This window comes from Rattus norvegicus, chromosome 14, assembly GCF_021556685.1.
Source record: "Rattus norvegicus strain SHRSP/BbbUtx chromosome 14, alternate assembly SHRSP_T2T, whole genome shotgun sequence".
Classification (NCBI taxonomy): Eukaryota; Metazoa; Chordata; class Mammalia; order Rodentia; family Muridae; genus Rattus; species Rattus norvegicus.
This window is the reverse complement of record NC_141547.1, coordinates 7,711,640-7,729,838: the sequence shown is the minus strand read 5'-3', so window position 1 is coordinate 7,729,838 and position 18,199 is coordinate 7,711,640. Positions and strand designations below refer to the sequence as shown.

General features: G+C 46.9%; 1 protein-coding gene across 15 annotated transcripts in view; it reads right to left on the bottom strand.

The window, feature by feature from the left end:
* Wdfy3 (WD repeat and FYVE domain containing 3) overlaps positions 1-18,199 on the bottom strand; it is a 230,675-nt gene that overhangs the window by 39,808 nt on the left and 172,668 nt on the right. For 6 of the 15 annotated variants that reach the window (XM_087582838.1, XM_087582841.1, XM_087582846.1 and 3 more), the window contains 9 exons: positions 14,932-15,031; positions 13,393-13,553; positions 11,811-12,040; positions 10,463-10,572; positions 8,655-8,837; positions 7,508-7,665; positions 6,460-6,537; positions 5,971-6,198; positions 1,595-1,648 (listed from right to left, as the gene is read on the bottom strand). In XM_087582838.1, coding sequence (XP_087438964.1) covers positions 1,595-1,648; positions 5,971-6,198; positions 6,460-6,537; positions 7,508-7,665; positions 8,655-8,837; positions 10,463-10,572; positions 11,811-12,040; positions 13,393-13,553; positions 14,932-15,031 — 1,302 coding nt within the window. 15 annotated transcript variants of the gene reach the window in all.

Below are 18,199 nucleotides of genomic sequence, written 5' to 3'. Positions count from 1 at the left end.
ACAGAAGGTAACAACACCAGATGGCACTCTCTGGCTGGCCTGCGCAGTGAGCTGGTACCTCCTGGTAACATATACGAAAGGGCATAGAAAGAACCAGGCATTGGATGAAAAAAAATAAATATCTAGGGATATAAAAAAAAGATTCAACAGTCTGGACACAGCAGAACATTCCTTTCACAGATTGATCTTTACTCTAAAATGAGTTTTCTAATTGAGCTAAACTTGCTTTCCTTTTTAAAACTGTATATAGGGAGAAAGTCATGGCTGAAAATTCCTAAAACTGTATTTAAACACAGACTGCTAAGACCAGGATTAGACTCAGGCTTTGGATCAAAGATTCCACAAGCTGAGGGGTCTGAAGCATGGCTTGGGCTTCCTCTTCAGACAATGTCTCATTTCTCCTCTGTGACAAATGAGAACATGTGTCCTTTGGAAATACTATTTTTCTTTAAGGATTTATTTATTTTATATATGTGAGTGCACTGTAGCTGTCTTCAGACACACCAGAAGAGGGCATCAGGTCCCATTACAGATGGTTGTGAGCCACCATGTGGTTGCTGGGAATTGAACTCAGGACCTCTGGGAGAGCAGTCAGCGCTCTTAACCGCTGAGCCATTTCTCCAGCCCTGGAAATACTATTTTGCTTTCACATTCTTAAAACTGACTTCGAACTAAACTGGAAACAGGTGCCTGTGTGGGTGGGATGCTCAGGATGGAACAAACACTGGGCAGATTCCCAGGAAAGAGACGCAGTCGAGGCCACAACGGCCTTCTCTGTCGGTGTGGGCCTGGGGAACCGACACCCGGAAGCAAACCAAGGAGATAGAGACATTACACCAATGTCTGGGAATGCCATCTCATGGGCACACGAACACAGACAGTGCAGTGTGTGCTTGAAACGAAAGGAAGCAACAGACTTATTACCTTTATAGTTGCTCTGTATGAAGTGAAATGATCATATTCAACTCAAAATTGCTTATAAAACAGAGAGAATGATTTAGGAGCCTGCAAGGAGGCTGGGCAGTAGCCGGAGCATCACCTGCACAAAGTGCTGACATTTTAAAGGTGATGGCATGGTTAGTGATGGGCAGGATAATGGATTAACAGGTATACAGTGATGCGTTTCTCTAACTACACTGAAAGTCCTGGATCTTTCTGAGAAAGAAAAACAATGGAGAATGAATGCCAATTAAACTCCAAACAGTGATCACACACTTCATTTCCAGATTGATCTCTTCTGACTGGAAAGCAGTTTAAGAGTCTTACGCTCTCCGCATTTAAAATAATTGCATCACGTTTTAAAAGGTTGAGGTTTGCAGGCTGCCCATTACTAACATGGCCGTAACTGGTTAGTTACGCGTGAAGCAGCACGTGGTGAGAGGTGCGAGCCCAGCCTGTTAGTGGGCAGCGTAGACCCTGGGACCAGCGGAGGAAGGGGAGATGTCTCAGCGTGAAGAACACCGGGTTTTCCAGCCCAGGGGGCTCCCAGAGCGAGCGAGAGAGAGTGAGTCTGGAAGTTAGTCTGTCTACCGTCTACCGTGCACTAAGATCAAGGCTGTGGGTGGTCTGCAGTCTGTGGCAGTTGGTGTTTTACCTTCTGAGCAGTGACATCATCGGGAGGCTCGGGTTGTTTACTTGGGATCTCAGACTGAAAACAGGGTATTTATTAAGAATAGACACATAAGGGGGAAAAATACACACACAGATCACAAAACCAAAATTTCCCTGAGGACCATAAGCATTACAGAAGACATACTCAACTCAAAAGGAATTAACAAAATCTACTCTGCTCTACACAAGCCCCAGGCACGCTGTGTGGCCATTCCTTCCACGACCGAGGACCAGCATTTTAAGTAAAATTAAACACGCCGAAGGTTTCAGTGTCCCATAGACAGACTTAACCATCACCAGACAGAGCGTCAGCACTGCCACTGTGGATGACTTTACAGGAGCTTTCAAGCGAAAAACCAAAACACAAAGGCTAGCAGCGGAATCTCAGCTCGACACTGTCCCCACAGTTCTTCCCCTTCGTGCCCCCAACTCACGAGGGTTAGGCTGTTATCTACAATAACCCTTGACATGTGAAAATGGGCGGGGCAGATTGGTTGATGCCCGTGCAGCCATGGAAGCCCCTGAACAGTCAGTCCCTCTAACACCTACAGACAGCACGGGGAGGGGCCGACAGGGGAGGTGGGTGGTACGGGCAGACAATCGTCTGACTGACAGAGGGCAAACCTGAGTGCTGGTACAGCACTTCCTCTCCAGGACTCCTATCTGAGGGTGACTTCGTGACCTTGTCCTGCAGTGAACACTTCCTACCGTGTTTCCTTCCCTAGACAGAGCAGACCCCGGGGAGTGACACTTTTAAATACTCAGTTCTCTGAGTTTCAGTGAATCTTGAGCTTTAAAAGAAAATAAGCAAGTGTCCCAGACCGGGGAACCCCTGTGAAGTCCTCACTGGAAAGGTGTGGGTGCTACCGAAGTGGTGTTCTCTGAGGAGGGTCAGGTGCACATGTATGGTGTTCTCTGAGGAGGGTCAGGTGCACATGTATGGTGTTCTCTGAGGAGGGTCAGGTGCACATGTATGGTGTTCTCTGAGGAGGGTCAGGTGTACATGTATGTGTTCTCTGAGGAGGGTCAGGTGCACATATGTATGGTGTTCTCTGAGGAGGGTCAGGTGCACATGTATGGTGTGCTGTCTCAGGAGGGTCCAGTGCACATGTATGGTGTGAGGTGCACATGTATGGTGTGCTGTCTCAGGAGGGTCAGGTGCACATGTATGGTGTGAAGTGCACATGTATGGTGTGCTGTCTCAGGAGGGTCAGGTGCACATGTATGGTGTGAGGTGCACATGTATGGTGTGCTGTCTCAGGAGGGTCAGGTGCACATGTATGGTGTGAGGTGCACATGTATGGTGTGCTGTCTCAGGAGGGTCAGGTGCACATGTATGGTGTGAGATGCACATGTATGGTGTGCTGTCTTAGGAGGGTCAGGTGCACATGTCATCCGCCAAATCTCACTGACTAGAGCACAATGTAAGTAAAAGTTTTCTGGGTTCAATCCCTGAAAAAAGTTTTTGTTTTTGAGTCAGGGTCTCATTATTCATTCCTGGCTGGGAAATCCCTATGTTGCCTATACTAGCCCCCGATCAAGGCCAATCCTCGGCCTCTGCTCCCTAAACACCGGAGGACTGAGCTCCCATACCCAGAGGTAAGTAAAACCACTTAAAAGGCAAAGCATCCGCTCCTTAACTTCAGCACTGAGAAAGAAGGTGAGGTGTGCAGCTCAGGGGTACAGTGTAAGGCTCTGGGCTTACTCCTTAAGATTTGTGGTTTCAACGAATATACAATTCACCCCCAACAAAAAGTTACAAAAATACTGAACCCAAATTAATAATAAACAGAAGTGCTCCTAACATTTTTTAATATTGAAATTGATAAAACGAAACCCAACAGGATAGGGTGAGGTAAACACAAGAGCACCAGTTCTGATGTTTGCTGCATGCTTTACTGCACTGATTTAGTTTCTAACAGAAAGATCTAAAACAGAATTAGCTTTTTAATCATGGCTGGATCCTTCAGCTCATGCAACGGAATAATGAAAATCACTTAGAAATGATGACCACTCTCAGTAAATGAGGCACAAGACCGACGCGTCGGCCCCGCTCCAGCCAAGCCGCCCTGCTGCCAGCCTTCAGGCAAGCGTCTGGCTGTGTCTTACCAGCTGGGTGGCAATGAGTTTAGGGAGTTGAGAGAAGAGTCAGGTGACCTCTGATTCTAAAGGTCTGACATGGCTGAGGGCAGAAGTGGACTTCCACTGAGTACATGGAGCTTAAATTCCAACAGGGCACGCCTCCTGTGGCTCTCTTAAAACCCCTAGCCTGTCCTCTCATGTCTGCATTCCACACTCCTCCTCCTCTCAGAGGAAAGGTTCACCTACGCTACGTCAACTTCAGGATCCAGGAAACTGACTTCCGTCCTTTATAGTGGATATTTTAAAAATGTATTTTTAAGTTACCATATAAAATAATGGACTTCACTATCAAGATATATGTGTGTGTGTGTGTGTGTATGTATATATATACATACATACACACACATATATTCATTACGAAGATATATGTAATTATGTATATATAATATATTTATATATGTAATATACATGTATACATGTAATATATATAAAAATAAAAAATATATATACACACACTCACTCATACTTTGTTCTTTACACACATAAAATGACTTCTGTCATAGCCATCCTCCCAAATTAGTATATATATATCTCCCTATATGTAGTATAAAAACTTCAGAATTAAAAAAGTCCTCCTGAATGATGGCCGACTAGGAAGCAATGACAAACCAGACTGTAACAGGAGGAGAACAGAGCACTGGTGGCCCAGCAGCTCAGCATTTAACCACGAGGCATTCGGCCATGGAGGGGAAGCCTAGGAAACGATTCCTGTGTAGAATAACTCAGGGCAGCTACGTAACCCAGCATAGCCTTGAACTCCTGAGTGCCAGGAGGCCTGACTAGAGTCTGCACTACCACACTGGAATGGAAGCCGTCCTATGATCTGACCACTAGGGGCTGCTGGCCTATGCTCTCATCGCACCCCACTATCTAACAGCTCTAACCCAGAAGGATTTCATATTTTACCCCGGTTCTTGTGTGTAGAACAGAGGTACTCTGCCTGGACTTGAGAGGGCTCCCGTGAGACGTACATAAGTGAAGCCTCACAGAGCTTGCTCTGGCGAGCATCTGAGTGACGCTTTGCAGACACACGGGGTGCTGCTGGGTAACAGGCTTCATGCATGAGTAATTGAAGTGGAGGGAAGAACCGAAAGCTAAAGATCACTGCTCTGCCTCACAAAAGCAGGTGCTGGAAAAGCTTCACAGGGTCTGTGTTTGAAGGTACAGATACACTAGTTCCTGATGGAGCTGACAGCTTTGAGATAACAGCCTTTAAGGAGCTGCTTTTAATAATCTTGACAACTAATTAATAGTCTAAGATCTGTATTTTCTTTAAAAATATTATAAATTGACAAATTATGTCCAAATATATTTAGGAGGTAAAAAGTGATCTTACACATACAATTTGTAAAATTTGCAATGGTTAAATAAAGCTAACATATTCTTTCAAGTTTTATCATTTTGTTAGGAGCACATGAACTCCCACCAACGGTGAAACATACTACACGACCATGAGCTCTGGTTGCTCCGCCATGAGTGGTCAGTGTCCAACTACAGCCTGGCCACATCCCACTACCTGACTGACCACCACTCTCCCTCTGCTTCTGAGCCGGGGTGCTTTAGACACCACGCTACGGGAAACTGGAATTTCCTTCTCTGTATCTCCTGTTTCAATTGGTGAGTCTCCAAATACACCTGGGTATTAAAAATGACACCATGTCCTTCCTGTTACAGTCTGAAGACTGTTCACCCACATATGAGCTGCACTTTCTGTCTTCCGTAGACAGACACCCAGGCGAACGCTGAGGTCTGCATCCTAGGCAGCATTTGACGGACACCAGGCGAACGCTAAGGCCTGCATCCCTGGCAACACTAGAAAACGGGCTGAAACCACAGAGTACAAGATGAATGGAGCCAGGACTCTGACACAGGAAGACAAGAGGTGCTGGGTGCTTAACTCCGAGGCAGATACTACTCTAAGACTCTACATCCTCAACTGACGTCATCTTCCTAAGCCTCTGACGTAGAACCTGCTTCCCAACATTAAACATGGAAGTGTGGAAAACTAAGGGGGCTCTGTAACACGCAGTGTGGCAGCATGGCGTCTAAAACTGGAACAGCGAGGCTCCAGAGTCCATTTCTACACCACTCATGGCAATGTCACTAGTTACAGACGCAGTCCTCCAGTCATCGTTCACCTGAACAGGTAACCAACCGGTTAAGAAGAAAAATAAGTGAGGGACTGGGAAGAACGTCATGAGACTGGTGTGTACTCACCCCCACGCTGGCTTCCTGCTCCGTTTCCGGCACGTAAGGATAGTGGTTGTAGAACATGTCATTGCGCACCATTTTCTTCCTCATTCTGCAGGGCCCCTCCGTCATCTCTAACATCCATTTGTCTAGGTGGGAGCCGATGGGGGGGCCCCACAACCCTCGCTCCCGCAACAGCTCACACTCGATCTGACACCACTCCTCAGTCACATACTTCAGAGCATTCTGCTGGCGCTGGAGGGAGAGAGGCCAGGTTGGTTTCTCAATAAAAAAGCTCAGCTGACTTGAAATCGAGTTATAACGGGGAAGCGAGTTCGATCCAAGCCATTTCAGCAACTACTATAAATCATGTTTTACTTATAGTTTAAGGAAAGAAAGCTAGTGGTTTTACGAGAAGCAGAGTTTGCTGGGGCCCAGGAATGTGACACTGGAAAGCGCTAGCAAACATCACGGCCGAGGACACCCGACATCAGTGCCACTGTCCTGGACACTCACCTCCTGATACTCCTTGTACTGCGTATCCACCAGGTCCCGCACGACAGCGATGTGTGTGAACATCCACTGGGAAATCTCCTAACAAACCAGAGAGAAAGGCCTTCAAGTTTCCTGATTTATTTACTTACTACAAATTAACAGTGCCTGAAATTAACACTGAACCGTGAGCTGAAATCTGGCCAACGTGCTGCCATAGGGAACAAAAGCAAACAGGCTTACTGATGAGTTATGCGACTGGGGTGGCGTGGCAGTCACAGCTCTCTCTGCAGGTTCCTGCCTGCCCCAGCATCAGCGTTCTGGCCTGAGGTGCCACAGTCCCCAGAGCCAATGCAAGGCTGAACTGCGGTGCAAAGGCTTGGTGGCTTCAGCTCAGTGCAGACCGACTGAGGCTGAGAGATCAGTGTGGCCCATGTTCTTCCTCAGCCAAGTCGGGTGAGGCACTCTACAGGGGGGCTTCCCAGGGAACAGTTCTGTGTTCTTTCCACAGGAATGGATTCTCAGGGCATCCCCTAATCCTCGTCTTATAGACTGGACCCCACCTCTAAGTTCCCTTCTCAGAAGCTCAGCGTGGCACAACCTATGCCGGGTCCACGCTGACTCTTTCAGACCTTTCCGCACTGCCCTGGCAGAAGGGTGGTCAAGTGTGAGGATGATGGAGGAGGGAGATGACGTTTAAATCAATCACAAGTATTTACAACTAGACTATGAGGGTAAACATTCCTCTGTTACTGCCTTATGATTCCTGTAATTATCAATAAAGGCATTATTCACAGTTGGAAAACACGTGAAATGAAAACATTTTAATAGTCTTGTCAGTCTCCGACTGCCATTTGGGTGCAGTTATGAGACAGATATATACTGTGAGTGCCACGTGCATTTTGCAAAAGGAAGACACCCTGGAGTCTGTCAGTCCTCTCTCTTCTAAAGCAGAATGGAGAAAAGTTCCACTTCAAGACTTCTGCTTGCGTATGTTGGCAAGATCATATAAAACACAGCGACCCCGGAGATCTAACCACTAACCACATGGGTCATGCAGGGAGCCTTGTACCTGGGGAGAAGGGCTGTGTTTGTGGAGGCCGCTTTCCTTTCGGTTCCTTCTTGATCCCGTTAGCTTGGACAGGCCAAAGCCGCTGCTCACCCGGGACAGTTTGGACTGCGTGGTAGGCACCAAGGCTTCTCCTCGACTTATGCACTTCTTTTCGTGGGCTGTAAGTTTAAGATTAAGTAACTGCACGGATTATCATGTACTTATTAGTCTTTTACTGTTTCACATTACAGATCGCAGCCCTCTCCCCAGTACCCGCCATCCCCTTCCCGTAGCTGCAGCTCTCAGAGGCCAAGTGCAGTCAGAAAATCTGACCGCAAGGCAACAAGAAATTAGACTGTGAATCAGGCCACACACGCAGCTTCTCTCACAGTTCTGGTGACCGCTGTCCTACTTTACACTTGTGATTCGCAGTCCGCCATTGAGCCCATGCAAACAAACCTCCTCAGGCTTGCAGACATAGGACACACAGCAACGTAGAGCCCTGTGGCCCCGCTCCTTTCCTGCGCCCGTGAGCAGATCTGGGCATGAGTCACCCAGATGAAGAACTGCTACAGGACGCTATCTCAGAGGGACACGTCTCTCAGTTATCACAGACTTGTTATTGCTGATCCTGTTTAAGGATGGGTTCTTGCCGGTTATGTGGTGGCTGGGTTAGTATTTGGCTGTGAGGACAACATTCCTCCACTAATGTGAGAATTGGAATTATCGCGTGTCTCTCTGCGACCGACTCACAATCTGTTATCCCCAAACTTTTGCTGTTGAGAATATCTTGGAACACAAAGTGTTTTACATTTTGAGAAGGCTATGCTGTGCAAATGTTGTACACTGTAAACCACTGAGGATCCACGGCAGGATACCACAGCTTAGCACTTTAATATCACCACAGCCAAAGCTGATGAATGCTTGTACCTAATATGATAAAAATAGCTAGAAAGGCAGTTTTAATAAGAAAACCACGTTTTACAGTCTTCTAAAATCTCAGTTACCGATAACAGGCTGTGAGGATGTGGCTTGGGTTGGGCCATCTGCGAGGTGTTAGCGTCTAAACCCTCACATGGGTGGCCAACGCAGCACTGAGCCGCCCCAAGCGGGAGCAGTCTGTGGGGCGAGCAGGGGCAGCAGCAGTGGGAGCCGGGGCCCTCCTTACCCAGATGATTCTGCCAGCCCTTGAGACCAGCCTCCTCGATGAGTGGCCGTGCCACGGCTATGTCCACGTGGCCCCTGTCGTTCACGGGCAGGCTGACCTTGAAGACTTCCTCCAGGACTTGTTTCTTACTGTGGATCAGCTCAGTCCAAACCCTGTTGACAGCTTTAATGAGAAGCTGCCGCCCTAGAACGCGGGAAGAAGGGAGAGGATGCAGACAGATGCTTTGCGTCTAGGAAACGGAACCACTCACTGTATTTAATGGTAAAACACAATTTTACAGTTAGGTCACACTCAGTGCAATGACAAGAGGTACTTAATGTAGAAAAGCCAGGTTTGACTGTGGGAAATATTTTAAAAAAGAGAAAACAAACTTTACATCCACAAGAAGGTGCTGTATTGTTTATTTATAAAATAAAAATCAAGTATTTATCTACCAACTTCCAGGTAAGAACTGATGTCTCCAACTGTCCTTTACCCCCAACTGAATCAAAGTCCCTGCATGCACTACACAGGTACAGTGGGCTGTCTCCTCAGGCCCTTAAAAACGACTTTTTACTTTATTTTCTTTATATTTAAATTTTCAGATAGGCTACAAGTGTCCTTAGGTGTTTTCATTATGGAACACACACACACACACACACTTCAGTTAGTCCTGTTCTATGCCCTCCCCCACTCTCTCATGCTGGTACCCCCCCCCCCCATCTCTGCTTCCTTGTCTCCTGCATCACCACACTCTTCTCTCACCTTACTCTCAGGACCTTCCCCATTCTCTCATGGTGACCCCTTTACTTCTCACGACACGGCCCCCCATCTCTCTTACATGTACACACATTCAAATCTAGATCCCACGTATGATGTAACCACATAGCATCTCTTTCTGAGTCTGGTGTATTTCACTTAATAATGGTTTCCACAACCGTCTTATTTTTTCCTACCAATGGCCAGATTTCATTTTGTGCCTTTATGGTTAAAACAAAATCCCACTGTGTCTGTGTGCGTAATTCCTTTTCTAGGCTGCTTCTACTTCCTGGCTCTTGTGAGTAGTGGCCCAGCACAGACGTAAGCATGGATGTCAGCTATCTCTATGGTAAGCAGAGACCTTTGGGTGTACATTCAGGAGAGTAAGGTAGGTCACACAGTAGCTCGTTTTCTTTTGAGACAGGACTTCCTTATAGTCTTGGTTGTTGGCCTTGAACTGGCAGACACCTGCCTGCTTCTGCCTCCTGACTTCTGTCCCACCACAGCTGGCTTCTTCTGTTTTTGTTTTGAGGACCCTCCCCACTCCCACGTAGCTGCATCTGTTTGTACCCCCACTCACAGCGGCTTGCCCATCCATCCTTAGCAAGCCTTAGAGTCCCTAGAAGGGCTTGTGAACAACAGTCAAGCTGCTCCACAATCTACAGTGTCAGGAGCTCCCAGTGAGACTGCCGATGCTGGTCTGTAGAACTCACATAGTGAGTTCGAGGCCCGCCTAGGTATGTAGTGGAACCATGACTCAAAAATAAACACATAAGCGAAGTGATCACGTGGTACCAATGACAGCCCGTCTCAGAAGACATCTGTCTCTGGCGGGGATGTGCCAACACAACACCAGCAGTTCTAGACAATGCTGGTCAGCATCTGTGGCACAAACGCCACCACGTTTCCTAAGAAGGTTCAAGGTTAGTGTCATCGGGCTCAGCGTTTTGCTCATGTTGGCGCTCGAAGACGGTCTGCGTGTAGGCTGCATGTGTACAGGTTGGCTGGGTTAGTAGTTTTTGAAGCCAGCGTTGTTATATCTAAGAACTTGAACTGAACAGGAAGATTACCTTCACTGATGTCTTGGCTGTAGCCACCGTCTGGCTCGATGTCCGAGGGAATCATGATGTGCCACGTGGTCATGCGTGCCTCGGCTTCCAGCCCAAAGCCTTCCACACTGCTGAAACAGTCAAACCAGATATCTGAGGGACGGTATAGCCGGAAGCTGTACTTACTACGAATTACTCTGCGGACACGGGTAAGCACTGGCCCCGTCACATCTTTCCACTACCGCCAGACAGACATTCCTCAGACGCAAAAACGGGACTCCTAATTTGCCACAGAGGTGCCACTTTTAAGGGATGACCTCACAGATGCACAGAGCTGCAGTGGTTCAGGACGTTTCTAGGGATCCGGACTGCCATGTTAACATTAAAGGCGCTGTGGCATAGCATTAACATTTATCTTAAAATTGCAAAAAGGTCTCTTCCCTGAGACCATGGCTTGCATGCTGCGGCCTCTCCAGTCTGCAGCCCACTCTTTGCTTCAGTAGCAGTGAGGCACGGAACAGCTGCTAAAGCGCCAAGCTCCTCCTCCTACAGCAGTAACGGCTAACACAGTGGGGACCCAATGGCATCTTGTAGGCATTTTGTCTCACATTTCTTTGGTGTTTATCTATCCATTTATTTGCTTATTTCTTACTGGCTTTAGCCTGCACGTCTGGGTTTCTGGTTGTGTGCTTTTAAGTGTTTTGTGTGTGCATACGTGGGCCTGTGAGTTTCTTGCAGTTTTTCTGTTTTCTTTTTATTCTTGCTTATTTGCTTTTATTTTTGTTTCGTTTTGTTAGCCTGTTTGTTTTCTAAAGAGAGAGAAAGAAAAAGGGTGTATTGTTGGGTCAGTGGGGAGAACCTCATGGGGAAACCATGATTAGAATTACTGTATAAAACAATTTTTTCCAATAAAATGTATCATTTTACAATTACATGAATGATATGTGGTGATTAGGAAAAATTCAAAGATGTAAAACTAAATGAAAAGAAAAAAATCCTCATTGTTTGTGCTAAAATGCAACACTTGCCCTGTATGGTTTTCATAAAAGCGGTAAAAAAAAATGATTAAAAGCAAGGCAATTGTTATTTTTTTCTTTTCTTTTCTTTCTTTTAATTTATTTATTTCATGTATATGAGTACACTATCGCTGTCTTCAGACACACCAGAAAACAGCATCGGATCCCATTACATGTGCACGGATCACATCCCATGGTTGTGAGCCACCATGTGGTTGCTGGGATTTGAACTCAGGACCTCTGGAAGAGCAGTCGCTGCTCTTAATCTCTGAGCCATCTCTCCAGCCCCCGCAATCGTTATTACAAAAGATAGAAGGAATCAAAGACAACAGAGCAAACGGAACCTGACTTACCTTCCAGCATGTAGATTAATCAGGCAGTGAGCAAGACAGCTAATGAATTCTTGGTCGTGGTTTCCGGGTCCCAGGATTAAGTTCCGGTTCACAGTAAGGACCCGGAGTGAATCCAGGAGCGCTACTTGCTGTGGGACGGTTTTGTGCGCACGGGAGAACTGGTACAGGATGGTCCGATTGAGGCAGTGATACACTGCATCCAGCGACAAGCCCTGCGATCGCCTCTTGGACTGAAGAAATGAAAGAGATCTTTTCAGTAACAGGATAAAAAATGCAAACCCCGCCGTCATTCACAAGCACACTCACATCAGCTTCTACACAACTGGTGCCATGCTAAGTCCTCAGAGCGCTTGGCAGAAAAATACTGAGTGAGCCCTTGCTATTACAGTTTCCCAACCCATGAGACACATAAATGCAATTTACGAGTGAAGATAGTCCTGTACAAACTGCCCCTGTGAGTGAGGAGAGTCCACGCTCCTGTTACAGGGCACGCAGATGCCCCTGGGAGGGGGCCTCTACCGCACTACCCTAGTTAGGATGACTGGTCTCTATGCTGACCAGAGAGGACACGAGAACATCGGTGGGGGCTATGCTGTGCTCTGGCTTCACTGCCCACTTGAGAGCTGCTCTCTTCAGCTTAACTGCAAATGCATGTCTTCAGAGGGAATGATCCACCCTACCACACCAGCAGAACACAGCTCCAGGCAAGTGTTGAAGTATGGCACAGAGATGATTTTTTTTCCTTTTCATTTACTTTTTACATCTTTAAGTTTGGTCATAATCACCATATGTGATTCATGTAATTGTAAAAGGAAACTTGCCATTTTTTTTAATTGAAAAATTTATTTCTGGCTATAGATTCTGACATCAGGTTTTCCCTCCCAACTACTTTGATTCTCCCCACCCACTGAACTACATGCCCACCTTTCTTTTCTATCTTTTTTCTTTCTTTTTAGAAAACAGTGAAAAGAACAACTGAAAAAAAGAAAACAAAACACAAGAAATGACACACACACACACACACACACATATTTACATACACACACACACACACACACACACACACACCATAAACTCGCAAAACCAGAAACCATAATATACAGGGGAAAAGTTTCCCACTTTTCTACATCATGACAAAGTGAGATTAGTCTCATGTGCCTTGGCCAGGCATCCACAGGAGTAAATGCATCCTCCAAGGACTGTGCATGACAGTGGCATGGCGGCTCAGCTGACGGGAGAACGTTCCCTCAGTGTGGACGCGATGCCCATGGTCGTCATACAATGATATCCTGAAATCTATCGAGCTGCCTTAACTAAGGCATGTAGTGCTTAGCAGGAGAACAACCACGGTTTGAAAACAGCAGGCACCTTCCTACGGAGAGCGAGAGCACTGGCCCCAGGGGAAGGAGGAAGAGTCAAAGCGTGAACTTTTTAATTCACTTTTTACAAAGCTTGGGTATATCTAATGTTAACGGTCACTATCTAATTAGTTACATCTACTTCCAGGAACTTTGACACAACAGGAAAAAAGATTATCCAAAGAAAAGCATGCACCCCACAGTTAACAGTGACGATGGATTACCTGGGCAATGAGCTGAATTATAAAATCTATAAGGAGCTTAGATTCTTTGTTGAACATGCCTTGCCAAAGCTTGTCCACCACGCGCTGCGTGAAATAAAACACGTTGTTCACCAATACCTGGTAGCTTCCTCCACTGGTAATAGGCAGAGATGCGTCTTCCCCTAAAACCCAGCAGGAAAAAAGAAAATTGTTATCTAGAGGCACAAGACCCCAAGGACACAGGCTGGGTGGGTACACCATTCTCATGAACCATGAGAGTGTGCTTTTAGGGACTATTTTAAGATTGTACAGTCGGAAATCAGGATAAACACCAAGAAGAGTATTTCCCCAAGTTTAAAGCTTGAGGGCTGGAAGTCCCTGCAGGGATTCTTAGCACCGAAAGCCAGTCTGTGAGAGGCTAGAACTGCCAGCACTGCATCTCCACCCGATTAAAGATGGACTGACTGCGCATAGTGAATGGAAATAAAAAGTCCTCCAAAGAAAACGATTCGTGGCGAGGCACTTCCCACAGCAATGAAATGACCTAAGATTCAGGAGAAACCAAGGGGCTTCAGCCAAGTGCCACAGGCAGCTGTGACCCGCGTGCAGTCTCTCCTAACCAGGTGACCCCAGTGTCTCCAGTGGGTTGCTGTCAGCACACTGCCTGGGGCCAGCCCTCCTCCTCGCCCACACTGCACCATCTGGAGGTGCCACACACAAGATCGTTTGTTACCCCCTGCTAAGCCTCTCACTCTGTGTCCTTCTGTGGCACAGATGAGCTCAGCAGAGAAGAACAGGCACAAATGTGTAACTTGATGTCTAGTTTTGAGAACAGTGTTACATACTGACTGAAGATTACTTCTGCAAATTACAAAAAAAATATTAATTTACCAGCACAGAGGTTCTACAATTCAAGTGATCACTCAAGAGTAGTATACAAAGTAAATTGCTAAGACTTTTTATACTTTTGCTTTTTGAGGAGGGTCTCATGAGGTAGCAAGGCTTTCCTTGAACCTGTAATCCTCCTCATGTAGCTTCTGGCGTCATGCCTGAATGACAGGTGGCCGTACTACACCTAGCTTCAAACTGATACACTTGCTTCTCTTAGAAATTTCGTGTTGTCTGATAAATAAATGATGTCTCTATTGTAAATGTCTCCAGTGTTACTTTCCTATTGCAATTCAATACAGACGCTTTTAAGAGAATACAGTCCAGTGTGTTTTGACTTTCAGAAACACATCCTGCAGACAAGCGTGCACACCCATAATGGAGCTTCAGCTACCCTACAGACACACATCCTACACACGTCTGCAGCTCCTGAATAAGAGGGCTTACAGTGGTGGAAAATTCCACGTCTGTCAGCCGTACTATGAAGAAGCGCGTGTGCACGAGGCATGGCGCCTTGCAGTGAGGCTGACAGTGCTGCATGTGAAGACGTGAGTGGACCACCTCAAACACTAAGGTTATACAGTGGGCCAGACTACAAAGACAGAAGGAAGGAGAAGCTGGAGTGCGGAGAGGGGAAAGTGGTAACACGAGCACTTTACAAGTTAGAATTACCCAACAACACATCAGCCGCGAGCAAATGGTCCATCACACTGTCCAAGATGTGCGTCTGGAACTCCTTCTGCTGCGTTCTTGTGGATCTCTCAGGGGACGCCTGCACATTAAAACAGCACACACATCAGACTCAGAAAGATACCGCCTACATCGACACCGGTCCCACCATAGTCACACTGTAAGCTATGGCAGAAAGATGAAACCAGCACAAGCTGGTGCGCGGGGGAGAATGGCACAGGAGGGTCGTGTGTGCACACGGCCTTACTCTGACTTTTCACACCACAGGATTTTAAACAGTATAAAGAAGTTCCATCTCTGAAATGATTCTTTCCAAACCTTGACCCCAAAGGTAAGTAATGGGTTGGCCTGGTGCTGCTATGTATTCAAAGACTAAATATTGTACCCCAGAACCGTTCGCTCCAAGATGAACGGATCCTCGTGAATACCAGTTTTTGTTGTGTAAACCGTGCCCCCAAATTATCCCTGATTCAGGAGTAAAGGTCCCACAGCCTGTAGCTGGGAGGAGAGGTAGGCAGGGCTGGAGGTCCAACTGGGGACTCAGGCAGAGACCATGTGAGAAAAGAGGAGGAGGAAGGAAGACGTTACTATCACCATGGGGTAGGTAGACTGAGTGCATGGCCATGATGGCTGGTCTGTTGGAGTAGGAGTGGCCCAAGCTGAACGTGGCAAGTGATACCCCAGGGTGATTGACAGGGAGTAGACAAAAAATGGCACAGAGGGTTGAGATCTGCCCTGCTCTAGTGCTTTACGGCTTACTATAAATATTAAGGTTTTTGCATCTTTTATTTGAGAACTATATGGTCTAAGTGAAGTAACCCCCCCAAATAATATTTACTGCAACAATAATATGTGGAAAATATTTGGTATTTACCATTATATCTGATTTCAGCAGTTTATAAGGAAACATATATAAAATAAGCCATAGAGCCATTAAAGTAAAGTAAAAACTCAAATACAGTAGCCAAGAGTCCTCAATGGGGATGAGACACTCAAAGCAAAGTCTAATTAAGGCCCAGTTCAGTGCTGAGCTTTGCACGCGTTGAGATGCAGGAACTAAGAGTTGTGTTTGTTCCCGTCTGCGAGGGGCCAATGAGGACGCTCCTGCAGCTGCCTGTGAGCAGTGTGGTTTGTGCACAGTGAGCTGCGTGCGGCTGGACTGTTCATCCTGAGCAAAACCTTAGGACACAGTTGAGCTACGGGCTGACATCGGCTGACACCTACTCCATATGCTGAACTCAGGCTGACAGCTGAGTTCTGTTGGTCTTTCAGAGGAACAACCCAGGCACCTAACTTTCAAGACTTGGCAAAGAGCGAGAATCCCTTTGCTGTCCTTCTGAAATGCCAGCCTTTGCCACGCAGCAGACAATTCCAACCGTCACTACGTTCTCGTGTATGTAGGTGGAGGCAGGTGTGCTGCTGGGGCTTTGCAGACAACAGGAAAGCACAGCCCTCCGACTGCTTCTGACCACCTCACCGCTCCTCACTGCTCAGCCGCTTTCTCACACAGCCCAGGACCACCTGTCCAGGGGCCCACAGTGCCACCTGTGGTGAGCGTCTCCTCCAAAATGTCTCCAGTTTGTGTCAAGCTGACAATAACCAACATTCACACCCCGTCTCTAAAATTCGGATGTTACCTATTTCAAAGCGGCGTTTGCCAGTTAATGACATAAATGTCTGCAGCAAGGCCCTGGAGCCGGCACATAAGAACACACTAAGGAATTATTTTAAAGGTCACAGTGGTGTCCACGTTCCCAAGATCTTAAGTTCTTTCAAAGTTAGGCTGCTGTGTCTCCCAGGAAGACCATTTGAACCAGGCAACTAAGGCCAGTAACAAATGTGGATTGCATCGTCACCCTGAAGTATCAGAGGCCTAAATCCTTCCACAAGTCCTTCTGGAACTAGAAACCCCTTTTAGCAGCAGTAAGTTCTGATAGAAGAAATGCTTGGGGTTGGCTCTGCTCTGCTTGTTCCTCTGAAGCTCTAGTCCTTCTCTGTAAAGGAGCCTTGGGTTGTTCTTGGAAACGCACTAAGTTTCTAAGTTCTGCCTCTCCCTGTTTAGTCGACGACAGAACTCTGGGTAGGCCCACTCACTAATGCTTGTGTCCCTAACCACCGCAGGTTGGCTGGGATTCAGGAGGACTGCAGTCCCCAGAGCTGTTACATACATGGAGTGGGCAGTGCTACTCCTGGGTCACCTTCGATTTTGCTCAAGCCTTTGGATAACATGGCCACTTGCCCAACTGCAAGGAAATTTTAATGAAACTACCCAGTTCTTGTCCCCTAAGGTTCTCAGCTTTTAGTTGCAGGTGTGGGACTCTTAGGATGTTCCAGGGACCAGACAGGCCATGGTCACACGTCCCTATATGCCGTTATTCTAAGGCTGTCTGCTCAAGTAAGACTATGAACAAGATGCCCTTCCTTCTTCTCAGAACAGTGTCAGGAGTCTTGATAGAACCCCCTGCCATCTTTTGTCATCTAAAAATAATGACGCCATATAGAACAAAGGAAATGTTCATGACCAACCTGAGCTGAGCTGTTGGCTTTCACGCCCATGCTCCCTCCCATCCCCCACCCCTCTCAGTCTGACCTGTAGCAAGTCCATCTCCTCTATCAGGAGCATCTGGGTGGCAACAGCTGAGGACTCGAGAACCATCACTAGATACTCTTACGCCAGGCCACTTGGCTTTCTCTGTATGTCTCAGAAGCTGGGACTGTGTTCTAACTATTACCTGTGCTGTCTTGTTTAAGTCTCACTGTACTTATCAGAGATGGTTCGATGGCTAGATCCCTGTCCAGATGGATGAACAGTAGAGTAGGGATAGAGTTTGACAAGGTCACACAGTTGCGACCTTACACATGAGACTCTTCAGAATTACTGGGTAACTTGCACACATGTGACCCTCACAACAACCTGAGGGCTCCCTTACAAAGAAGGAATGGAGTTTCAGAAGGACACGCTTCCATAACAAACAGAGCAGATCCCACCCAAGTATTTCTTACTGAAAGTTCCACTCTCTTCTCTTAAGGCCTCACTCAGGCCTGCAGCAGGCCTCAGCAGTAACTCAGAACACTGTGTATGGTCGGGGCCTCAGCGTCATGCTCGCTATAAACAGGGGCGTCACCGACACAGTCAGACGCTCTGTATGAACAGCGGCCTCATGGGCACACTAGACAGTCTCTATGAATCGTAATTTTAGAGACTGCTAAAGAAAACAAACCCATGTGCCCTTTCATCGGATGTAATCAA